Source organism: Copadichromis virginalis, linkage group LG9 (genome assembly GCF_057382275.1).
Source record: "Copadichromis virginalis isolate Kocher_CV1m ecotype Utaka linkage group LG9, C_Virginalis_male_GT1.1, whole genome shotgun sequence".
NCBI lineage: Eukaryota > Metazoa > Chordata > Actinopteri > Cichliformes > Cichlidae > Copadichromis > Copadichromis virginalis.
In genome coordinates, this window is record NC_140626.1 from 21180195 (window position 1) to 21192898 (window position 12704).

The following is a 12704-nucleotide window of genomic DNA, read 5'->3' on the forward strand; positions in this document are numbered from 1 at the left end:
ACAGTATTGAATGGACCAGTCACAGTGATACCTTCAGCACAGTTATTTTTCTAGGGAAGTGCACGGCAGCTTCTGGCATAAGTTGTGGTGGAGGGTTTGTTGTTAACGCAGAAGCATAAATCCCGGATAAGCCCCCAAATTACTTTAAATACAGATTAAAGTTAAACTGACAGTAATTTATTTATTTTTAAACTGGCATAATACAAACGGCGTACCAAAAAAAGCTGATGTTGTTTAAAATGTAAATTTAAAAAACAGAATGCAATGATTTACAGATTTTTATGAACCAGATTTTATTTACAATAGAACACAGGAAATATCGAAGCATTGGAAACGACTGTGGCATGAATTTTAGCTCAGCATTTATTGGTTAAATACTTTCTTCTTGGAAAGTGGAGTAGTATTTATACCTGGTATTAAACACGTGTATAATCATTTCTCCTGTAATTTACCTTTTCTTCACTTTGATAATGAAGGCCAATGCCAGTGTCAGTGCTGCGCATTGTGCTTGCTACCTCGCTGTTATGACTGACTGTCCATTAAAGCAGCAGAGCCGCTTTAATGGACTTTGTTTCGCTTGTGCGTTTCCCGGTAAAACGGTCAAAATGTCATGTTTTCTTTCTACCTGTTCATCACTGTGATGAGTGAGGTCCAGGTGCAAATTCAGTTTATGAAGAAATGAGATCTCTTCATGTAGGTCTATGTGTGCCTCTTACTTACATGCAAGGACTTCCCATGCTGTCCATGTGTAAGGAGACCAGAGAAAGTCAATGTCATTCAGCACTTTGAAGTGAATTAAGATAACCTTGACCGACACATAAAGGGGTGGTAAATGCATTACAGAGTTACCCAGGCAACTGGAGCCTGAAATCTCCAATAGAGTGACCATCAGCTACAAAGAGATGTCCTATGTGGATGCACCTTTAGGCTTTAGTTTACTCTGTGCACTTTTGCACATATGCACCTTGCTGTGTGGACACCCAACTTTGTGAACATAACTCGAGAATGAGGTGATGTACGGTTTTCAAATTGATACCATAGATGTGTTTTTTGTCTTGTCGTCCTCCCTTCAGCCCCAACCGGTCATGGCAGATGGCTGCACCTCCCTGAGCCTGGGTCTGCCAGAGGTTGAGGGAAACGTGGGGTAGTAAAATTGGTCATTTTTAGCTGCATATGAGGAAAAATAAACCAAAACTGCACTCAGTTCAGACCCGCCTGACAGGAGCTTTTATTTCTTAAAGCAGAACATGTCATTAGACAAATGGGCCCAGACAAGTTGTCGTTAGGACCTGTCAACGCTGAAAGACGCTCGGGCCGCCGTCCCTCCTCGCAGCTCCGTCGCACTCGGTTTAGTCAGCGCTCAGACGACTGAATCATTCAGACATCCGAGATGAAACGCAACTGTCCCGGCTCAAACATTCTTTGAGCTCATGTGTCATCATCGTTTGTTAAAAAATCCAAAGTGGTTTGAAAGTTTGGGGCGATTATTCATATTCCGTCAGTGCTCTCATGAAGGCAGGAAGTGTTGTTGTTATTTAAATACGCAGACAAATTTAGAACAGGCTGTTCAAGAGACGCCTTATTCTTTTGTTGTCCGCCAGGTGTTTTCATCGTCTCATCTGAAACGGCAAAGCGGCAGTCAGCTGGGAAACCGGGGGAGGGAGGAGCAGGAGGGCTGTGTCACAGGGTTTATATCAGTGTTTTCCTGTCGGTGTTTTATTTAACGAAGCAGCTTTTCATCTGCACAAACAGTCTGTTAAAGCTGCTTCGCATCAAATAAACTAATAATACATCCTGATGTTCTCTCGCACCTTTTCATTCAGAGTTTTTTAAATAAAGTTTCACAGCATCGTCACAGTGTAGAGCGCAAAGTGGCTTTAATGTCCCTCCAAGCGTGTCAGCTACACGGCCACCTTCGTGGTCGCTTTCTTTTCTCAGTCTCCTTGTAAAGTAGCTTTAACTGGCAGCTCTTCTAATAACAGAGATAACCACGTTTGAGTTTGATTATTTTAAGATCAGAGGTCCAGAACACTAAACATGCAGTCAGTGAATTCAAGCTTTGTTTTTTTTGTTTGCAGGCAGAAGGTGAGAATGAAGTCAACAATGAATTGGCCAATCGGATATCTCTCTTCTACGCCGATGCCACGCCCATGCTGAAGACGTTAAGTGACGGCACAACGAAGTTTGTTTCTGAGGTGAGACTCAGAAACAAAAATATTGGATACTTTATTTTCTTTTAGTGTGTGTGTGTGTGTGTGTGTGTGTGTATCCACTCAAGTCATTCCTCCCTCCTTACAGAACAAGAACCTGCCCATCGAGAACACGACGGACTGCTTAAGCACGATGGCGAGCGTGTGCAAAGTCATGCTGGAAACACCGTAAGTGACCTCCTCCGCGTGTTAAATACGCCATTCACGGCTTTGCGTCTTATCCCTCCTCTTCCTCCTCCTGCTGTCAGGGAGTATCGCAGCCGTTTCACAAGCGAGGACACGGTGTCCTTCTGCCTCAGGGTGATGGTCGGGGTGATCATCTTGTACGACTACGTCCATCCCGTAGGAGCGTTCGCCAAGTCGTCCAAAATCGACGTGAGTGTAGACACGTTCACGCCAAACTTCTCACTCGCAGCTTCTTCTACAGCTAACGGTCTCTTTCTGTTCCACAGATGAAAGGCTGCATCAAAGTCCTCAAAGATCAGCCGCCAAACAGCGTAGAAGGCCTTCTCAACGCTCTCAGGTCAGTTCTTGTTCCGATTATTAAAAAAAATAAAAAATAAAAATCCCTGCTGCCCAGCGTGAAATGTGATTGCAGCCCGTGAGCAGGCTTTTAAACCGAACAGGAGCAGGCTGCTCACGCTGTGAGTTGGATGAGTTGGTTCCTGTTCACAAGCAGCAGACAGACCTCATCCCCTTCAGCGCAGTGACTCATCCTCCACGCCGTCCAGCGGGGGATTCGGTCAGCTGTGAGCCTGATCCGGGTTGGGTGTCAAAGCCTCTCCACAAAGGTCGATTACATGTGACACCAGGTCCCCTCGCGCCCTCACAAATTTCACCCACCTCACCTCGCTCTCGCAGCTGCTGACAGCTTTGAGTCGACCTTACATCTGTGTGTTTGTGTGTGTGGGGAGCCCGAGGCGGGCCGGCTCTACCGGGCCACACGAGGTTATTTTCATGCGAAAGCTGACAGATTTTCTCTCAGTGATTGCCACACTGATGTGACGGAGGATGATAGTGTATGTTAGACACATGCAGTGCTGGACAGTAATGAAGTCAAAGTTCAAGCTCACTTTACTGCACTATTTATCTGACATTTACTGGAAGATTTTCTAATTTACCGTTTTGTTTGTATCAAAACAACACAGCCAAGGTAAAAGGAAAGTACAAACTCTTTCATTTCTAAGATGGGCTTAGACGAACAACATCATGGCACATTACACTGTGTCGTTATTTGCAGTCAGTACATCCTTACTGCTTCCTCAGGAATTAAGAGGGCAAGTAGCAGCCAGCTGCTGCTAATCAAATGCAATAGACTAACGATCATCAGCAAGTGTGAGCAGCTCTATAAGAACAGAGGTTTTGACAGTTTGCTGGTCTGAAGCATTCAGATAAGTGCAATGTCAGTCTTAACAGGAGTGGACATCCCAGCTAATTCACTCCAGGATCAGATCAAGCAGCGCTCAGAGAAACTGCAAAAAACCCCAGAACTCAGATCTCAGGCTGTATTGACCTCGTTTTAAAACCTGCTAATGACCAGATAACTTTTATGCCCCGATAGTGCAAACCTTAGAATTGACAGAGGGTGTACTTTCATTTTTTGCTATCAATGTATAATAAATAAATACAGTAATACAAACACTGGGGCTCTTTGCCATGTTTCAGCTTCATTAGCAGCCGCATCAAAGCAGGACTGCAGCTTCCTGTTATTTTCATCAATATTTAAACTGCAGATCGGGCCGGTGTGTCAGGTTGTTGCAGGAGTTCTCAAAATCTTGCGGGCAGATTTACATGAAAATTTTACCACCAGCATGGCCCAACTTGGAATTGATCCAGATCTGGATGATTCTTCTTTTTTATTTAATTGTAGCGTTTTTAAAAATATGGCCTCAGAGCAGGTTTCAGTATACGGGGCGCCTGCTCTCCCACGTGAGCTGCAGACACAACACTTTTGGAGTCTTTAAAGGAAGCTGCTGCTGCTGCTGCTCCTGCTGCTGATCATGATGAGAAAAATTAGTAGGAACTGGAGTTAAAGAAAATATCACAAACTGAGGCAAGAATTGCATCATGTGGTGGCTTTGGCGTTGGTACGCAGCCTCGGAGCGCTTCTTTTGATCGATAAGACGTGGAAATGCTTCCTTTTGTTAACAGTGTCGACTCATTCTCACTCAAATTAAGCTTCACGTGAAAACACACAGCCTTCAGATTTAAAGAGTGTGAATCTTTTAAAGGTACAAATACTGCAGAAACAATAACTCCTTACTTTGTAATAAGAGTTCCTGGCAGAGCAATAGTTCTTGTTTCTGTGTAGTCTATAAAGTCTATATTAAAAAACTGCTTCAAACTTCATTTTTAGCAGAACAAACCTTGAACATGTTACAACTCGAGAAGCAGAAACCAGAGCATTCACAAGTGTGATTTCCCATCGGACGTTTTGTTTTTAGTAACAGTTTAAATCTTTACATATAATCCAAAGAGGCTTAAGTCGGATCAAAAGGTTAAAGGAGAAGAAAGCTGCCTTCTACTGTTTGGAGGAGATTGACACCAGATCAGGAACCAGTGTGGACGAAAGTAAATGCTTCAGTATTAACATTTACCCCGTTGAAGAGGACGTTTTCAGCTAAACGAGGACTTTCACTTTGAGAGCTCGAGCATATTTTGTTCATAATACTTCAGTATTTTCACTCTTTGTTCTTCTACTGAAGTGCACATTTGCTTTTTCTCTCTCTCTCGCCTGCAGGTACACAACCAAGCATTTAAACGATGAATCAACCAACAAGACTATCAAGAGCATGCTGCAGTAGGACTGAGCTGCTAGGACTGCTGAAGGGAGACGCCGCTCTCTCGAATGTCGCTGCACAGAATGTTGTCTTTTTTTTTTTTTTTTCTTCCTTTGTTTGCTTTTTTAAATGGAAAAGAGCTACTGCTCCGCCCTCTTTTATACTGCAAAATGCTACTGCCATTGTAAACGTCTTTTTTGGTGCCAAAAAGATGTCGCTGATATGTAATGTTTTCGATAAAAGCCCATGCCGCTATGGCAGCTAATGAAAGCATTGTGGATGCTCCGGTTTTTATTTTAAACATGTCTTCTTTTTTTTCCCTGTGTAAGGGGACGGGAGTTCTGACTTGAAAATTTAATACAGAGAGATATATAGAGACGTATATATTATTTTTGGTTGATTTGTTATTTAATTCCATCTTCTGCATGATTACGAAACAAAATAGTCTTTTCCTTGTATTTAAAGTAAAACAAAACAAAAGCAATGGTTCCTCTTAATTTGTCTGCTCTTTTGTGCTTTCATAATTAAATGTTTTGTTATTGAAATGGTACTTGTTGAATTGAGATTAAGAGTACTGTTTTTATATTTTTTATAGGTTTTAATTTGTGCATATGTCTTTTTTTTGTTTTTTTTTAGTTGTGTTGTATTTTTTAGTTGAAAACTTTAAACTGTGATACGTTCAAAATCAAATTAAAACTGGGAGTGTGTACTGTACATGCACAGTATGTTGTGGCTGGAGAAATTAAAAGGAGAACTCTTGTTTTCTACGACCCCGACTCGTCAGGTTTGATCTCTTCTCGCCGTCTCCGGGCGGCCGGAGGGGAAGATTGAGAACTCAGTGACACACAGTTTTTTAAACTTAAAACCAAAATAAGCAACTTTAACACTTCAAAGCAGTCCTCTTAATCTAATTGCCAAATTATGTCTGTTCACCTTCATGTGAAGGTCAATAACGCTCTCAGGGTTGATGTTAAGTAATGGTAGTTACAAATAACTGAAACCAGCCGAACGCAGCAGAATATTAATAAAATGGATTAAGTGAAATCCACCTTCACTACCTGCAGGACTGACTTAACATTAATGCATTGATAATTACAGCGCAGAAAACCCTTTTTTCCTGTATTTTGAATGTAATTTAAGCATGATTTGATTTATTTACTGATGGTGGGTCTTGACAAAGCCCCTCAGTTCAGTCTGACTGAAACAGGACATTTTTGCACCCCTATGACTGCTTTTAGGAAGGAGGGTGGAGCTTCTGTGCTCGCAGCCCTAGATGACCATATTAGGTATATCCACTCTTGCTGACATCACTCAGAGTCAACAGCAGTGTTGGTCAAGTTACTTGAAAAAAGTAATCAGTAACTAATTACTGATTACTTCCCCAAAAAAGTAATCCCGTTACTTTACTGATTACTTATTTTCAAAAGTAATTAATTACTTAGTTACTTTTTAGAAACACGATTTACAACCTGAAGAGGTGATAAAGCGATAGATCTTTCAGCCCAATTCTACTTTTTCTGCATAATCTATCATACAAAATGTAATCAAATGGAAAAGTCTCTTTTTTAACTTGTTTTATCAGTTTTAATCTTTTAACTTTATGCATCAAGCAAAAATTAAATTATATGCAACATTCTCTGACTTGAATAAATTAGTTTAACATTTAAACCTATTTTCTGCACATTCCAGCACATAAAATAAAATATTTTTTGTGTTTACACTCAGTCTTTCAAATAGATGCAAGTAAAACGCAGCAGAAAATAAATAAAGTCAAAGACTCAGCGGTCCTGTTGCTCTATTTTCACCTGTAAAGCAGGAGTGGAGTAGGCGGAGGTTTACCCTGGTGCAGGTGTGCCGCGGTCAGTGGAAGAATCCGCGAGTTTCTCTGTGAGTTTCCCATTATGTTGTTGCACACTCGGTGCTTGCTCGGAAGTTTAGGGGTTTTTTCGCTGTAAAAAGTTTTCTTCCCACGCACGATGGACGCTAATGTTTTTGTCACTTTTTATGGAATCAAACTCAAAGTAAGGTCAGTGCTTCCACGCTTTAAATGCTGCACGCTCATACTCTCTCCCACAATCGATATGTGATCCATTGTTGATCTGCACACAGCTGGTGTCACTAACGGCGCACTCGCTTAAGTCACTGTCATGAGACATTCTAGCAAAAAATCACGGTTTTAGTAACGCAGTAACGCAGCGTTCCTACGGGAAAGTAACGGTAATCTAATTACCGTTTTTGCAATAGTAATCCCTTACTTTACTCGTTACTTGAAAAAAGTAATCTGGTCAACAGTAGAAAAAAAAGAGTCTGGTGCCTAAGCACCATTTAATATGAGCATCCTTCATTGTGATACTTTATATTTGTGACACTGTGAGTTCCCATGGAAATCGGCTTTTAACAGTCCCTAAAGTGATGGCTCAAAACAAACTGCAAAAGCACCTGATGATCAACGCTGATGTTGTTGGAGGCTAAGTAGATGAATCACAACCCGGGCTTCCACAGCCAGTCAACACTAAGGATGAATGACGACAGAGCAGGTTAATAAGGATGACAGAAAAAATAATGAGTGAACTGTGGATGTAACAGCTGATTATAGGAACCTGTTGGCAGTTTAATCTGTCAGCAGGTGCAACAGAGCAACCATTTTTGGGCCACCCGATGAACGTGAGTCTCTTATAGTTATGTTGTTGGTCTCCACCACCTGTTGAGGGATGTATTTTTCTCTTTAGCTGCTAAATGTTGCACTGTGTTCACTAGTCAGTCTCTGATTTACAGTACAGGCACAAACTGAGAAGGGCCCCCTCTTTAAGGTTCATTTAATGTGTTAGGCTAACCTGCACATATAGAGGGAGGTGTGGCACTCTCCTCCAACAGCACCAAACCTACACCTGTTTTCTTTTAGGTGCCTGTTTGTTTGTTTCAGCTGATTCAGTTTGGCCTAGAATCTTGTGTTGGGTTTTGCAGGTAATTGTTTTTGCATTATTAAACTGCAGCAGGTTGGAGCATCCCATTTCAAATGGGCTCTGTGAGCTATACATTTGGGGGTTTAATAATAGTACCCCAATGTAACCACATGTCCACAGTTCAGTTCCTTGACATTCATTCAGTTTCCTCTTTCTGCCCGTGATTATTGTCTGTCCTCTTCAGACCACCGGAAGTCTGATAGAGGTACAAAAGCATTAAGAGCTAGTACGAGGTTGAGCAGGCAGTACTTTCTATCCACTTCCTGTGTGTCCTTTGCCCTGCTTTCTTTTCCTGATTTGTCTACATTTACACTTTACAGTTGTGGTCTCATCACTCATCATGGGCATTAATGTTTGTGGTGATTTTTGTCTTTTAATGTTTTCTTTCAACTGTTCCTTTTCCAGGGTGGAATGATCTTTAATGACTTTAAAAACAAGGACTGGGTGCACAAGTTTTAATCTATTTTAGATATTATAATCCACACAGTGTCCAAAGTGTACACACAGGCTCAAATATATACATACAATCAAGTAAAACTTTTAGTAAGCTGTGCTGAAGGTTCTACAAGGTCTTTTAATTTGAGAAGGCCAAGGCCCATTAACCTCTGGTTAGTGCTCATGACTTACTACAGCTGGTAGTTTCTCTTTGGCAGCATAAAGAGGATTTGTTTGACAGCTCTCATTGAACTGACCAATACTCATTACTTCAAACAACTGAACATAAGTACAAATTATTCAGCTTTCAAATCCAAGACTGTACCAACTATCAGGCATGGTGGTGGTAGCATCATGCTCCGGGGCTGTTTTGGTGCGAATGGTAATGCTACATTACACATAGTGGATGGAATAATATAAAAAGGAGGACTACCTCCAAATTCATTAACTTGAAACTTGGACACAGTTGGATGTTCCTGCAGGACAATGATCCCAGACATATAAAAAGTGGTTTGGGATGGATAAAGCAGGGATTATTATGACATTAAGCTCCTGGAAAAACCTTCACAAAGCCCCAAACTCAACACTTTGGAAAATTTGTGGACTATTTGTAAAAATTTGACCAATTCTGTCCAGAAGAGCAGTCACAAATCCAGCCAGAATTATGCCACCAGCCTGTTGATCGCTACCAAAAAGGTACAACTTCCTAAGGGACATTTAACGAAATATCAGTGAAGACGTATGTATATATATTTGAGCCTGTGAAATGAAAACCTACAGACCCAATTCTTGTTTTTAAAGTTATTAAACATGTATGCTGTACAACCGATAAATAAATCATTAAAATCCCCAAATTACCATGACATTCGTGCCCAATATGAGTGCACGTAAACTTCACATCTGCACAGAGGGTTAATTACCGAGCACTAGAGATACAAACAGGCCTGCTGTTGTGCACAGTTTCCACCTTCATGCCGAGCTAAACTAAACGGCTGTAGTCTGTAGAGTCATATTTAGTGTACACATAAACAAGCAGTAGAATAATCCTCTCCTCTCTCCTATGCAATATGAAAATAATAGTAACAAGACAAAAAAGTACTGTTTTGTTTGTCTGCTAATGAAAAGCATCCATTTCCCCCAGTAACACCTTTGTTAAATGAGCTTTTCATTTGTCCTCTTTTCGCCTTTTACGACCACTCAAAGTCTGCTATACTTAATGGCTCACTAAGAAACATAATTACACGATGTCAGTGACAAGTGGTCATCTCTCTTTATCTAAAACCAAAAAAAAGCTTTTCAGGATCCATTATTCCTTTCCTCCACATTAAAGGTTTTCTCCTGTTCCATCCATGCTCCGGTAAAAAAGAAAGATCCTTTCTAATCATTCTCACTCTCCTAACCTTTTTATTTTTCCTCCTCTTTTCAGTCGTGACACACAGAGAGAGGGAGCAAAAAGAAGGGGGCCACTCTCGTGTGGCCACTGCAGCAAAACTTCTCAGGGTCAAAGGCAGACAGACAGCAGAGCGTGCATGGGTGTGTCCTCTGCAGCATCGCTGCACTAACAGACTGAGGGGAAAAAAGGGAAGGAAACGAGAGGGAGTGAAGGAGGAGATGGGAGGCAAGCGGAGCGGTTTAATCTTGGGTGGGTTTAAAATCCTTGAGGGAGAGTTATAGAAAAGCACGGTGGGGGTGGGGGTGTATAGCTTCTGTTGCATTTTTAAAATGCAGCTCAAACGTGGTTGCAGGGCATGCGACGCGCACAGAATAGCTGCCTTTTTGTCACCGTGACTCCTTCTCAGTGGGGAGCGTTGACCTTGTTTCCCACCCACCGTGACCCTCCATGCAGAAGCTTTCACTGCGTCATCGGGGCTGCAGGCGGAGACGGCGGCCCTGCTGTCCAGACGAATGAAGCCTTTCTGAGCTGTATTCAATCTAATATCAAAGTCAACCTTTCCTCTCACCTGAGAATGATCATAACGGAGCAGCGTGGAGGCGTGGAAGCCAAAAAAAGAAGAAAAAGACTGAATTAATGAAGTTTTTAAAGTGTATTAAACCTCCAAATGTTATTACAGATTGATGCTTGAAGCTACAGGATCAGATCATGTGTGAATATCGGCAAATGCTGATTACACCCACAGCATCCCTGCTCTGTCACTAGAGCCACAGACTTAATAAAAGAAGGAAAAAAGGGAAGGACCATGTCTATGGTATCAGATAAGAGCAGCAAGCTTGGGAAAATGACCTTCACGCAGATTAAATCCTGCAAACACAGATATCAGCTAATTAGTGCAACACACAGAATCTCACCCGCTATAACTGGAGTTCCCAGATTCAATCTATATCATCAAATTATGAGAACTTTCTTCTCACCTACCTTTGATCTGCCTGAAAATGTTTTTGTTTGACCATTAAAATGATTGCTTTGAAATCTGAGCTTCTCTTCTACATGCAGCTGATTGGAAACCCCGGGGTCCCAAGGAGAATCAGCAGTGCTGAGAATAGTGGGAGGTGCTTAGGTAACAAAAGGCCACGCATCAGGTGTGGCAGCCCTTTGTCTTACTCGGTGAGGGGTTTGATTCAACACGCTCCTCCATGATATGTATATGCAGTGAATGTGCTGGTGTGTTATAGGACATCCATAAAGTCCTAAATGGTTCTTCTATAGCACTTTATACAACTTGGCTCGTTCACCCAAGCCTTTCTAATATTCACACTCCGATGGATGCATCGTAGAGCAACTTGGAGTTTGGTATCTTGGGATGAAAGCTAGAACAGCCAAGGATCAAACCACTGACCCACCAATTAGTAGATGACCTGTTCTACCTATTGAGCTACACCACTGCCAGATCTTTTAAATAATTTTGTCATTATCTCAAAATTTCCACTTATTAACTCCATATTTCTTTTTTCTTTCTGCTGAAGTTATTTTCTCAGTGTTTTAATTAACAGCCTGAAAAAACTGTAACATGGCAAAGAGCAGCTGGAGACAACTTCTAAATCATTTATAACTGTATTTCATAATAATGCAAAATGAAACGTACGATTTTTAGTCACAAAAATTCCCCATCAGTTGACCTGGAGAAGCTTGATAATTCAGGTTAAGTTTAAAATATATTAAAAGGCATAAAATGTAAAATGGTCTGTATTTGTATAGCGCTTTACTTAGTCTCTATGGACCCCAAAGCACTTTACACTACATTCAGTCATCCACCTGTTCACACACACGCACTGACAGAGGCGAGGCTGCCGGACACTGGCGCCACCGGGCCCTCTGACCACCACCAGTAGGCAACGGGTGAAGTGTCTCGCCCGAGGACACAACGACCGAGACTGTCGGGGCTACAGGAAGAGTTCTCCATGTTTCTTGAAAGAAACACTCAAAACTCTTCTTTGGATGTTTGCTGCATTTTGTTCTGTTCTCTGTCGAGATGATGACACACTGCTTCATTACGTTGAAGTCTGGACTCTGGGGAGGCCAGTGCATAACTGATAGTTTTACATTGTGTGTTTTTCTATCCAGGTGTGCTTTTGCTGCATTGTCAGTGTGTTTGGGATCATGCTAAAAATGAAACCACTGCAAATCCGATGCTTTTCACATGTTATTGCAGGTTTTACTGTACTTTAACAACGCTGGCTAAAATGCAGCTTAAACCATGACGGCACCTCCACCCTGTTTTACAGATGGCTGTAGATTCTCACTGTTGTACCTCTCTCCTGACCTCATTTGAATGTACTGTCAATGATGTAAGACAAGAATGTCAAATTTGGGTTAATCACTCCATAAGACCTGTTTTCACAGAATTTCAGTGCCTTTTCTCCCTGTTTGCTTTCCTCTTTGAACTGAAGAAGCTTCTCAGATGAGCGGTGAAACATCTTCAAGAAACTTAAAGAAGCCTAGTTGCTTTTCTCTCCAAACACAGATTACCATGACCTGGACGACTGAGAACCTGCACAGAAATATTCTTGAATTCACCTTAAAAAAAGGACAAGAAAAAAAGGCGGCTTGTTCAAGACTTTTGCACAGTAGCTTTGTAGCTGTTTATTTTATGTTAGCACTCACCAGCAAATCTCATCCATCTATTTATTACTGGTTTATAGTTGTTGTTTTATGTCATTGTTGTAGCCTGTATTTCATTATTATGTTCATGGGTGATTTTTATTCGCTTGGCTGCAGTCTACAAATGTTTTATTATAGGATTAAACTTTGTAAAGCACTTTGAACTTTTGTTTTGAACAGTGCTAAATTTATTCAATTTGCACACTATTCATACTTGATGAGTTATGTCTGTGTGCACTGATGCTGTGGATGATTTGAG

The 12704-nt window shown here is 41.3% G+C and overlaps 1 protein-coding gene across 1 annotated transcript in view; it reads left to right on the plus strand.

The window, feature by feature from the left end:
- cyribb (CYFIP related Rac1 interactor Bb) overlaps window positions 1-5760 on the plus strand; it is a 40757-nt gene extending 34997 nt beyond the window's left edge. The window contains exons 8-12 of the mRNA XM_085468166.1: window positions 2079-2195; window positions 2299-2378; window positions 2459-2585; window positions 2663-2733; window positions 4951-5760. Coding sequence (XP_085324292.1) covers window positions 2079-2195; window positions 2299-2378; window positions 2459-2585; window positions 2663-2733; window positions 4951-5014 — 459 coding nt within the window. The 3' untranslated portion in view covers window positions 5015-5760. The remainder of the gene's footprint in view (window positions 1-2078; window positions 2196-2298; window positions 2379-2458; window positions 2586-2662; window positions 2734-4950) is intronic.
- Window positions 5761-12704: the final 6944 nt, after the last annotated feature.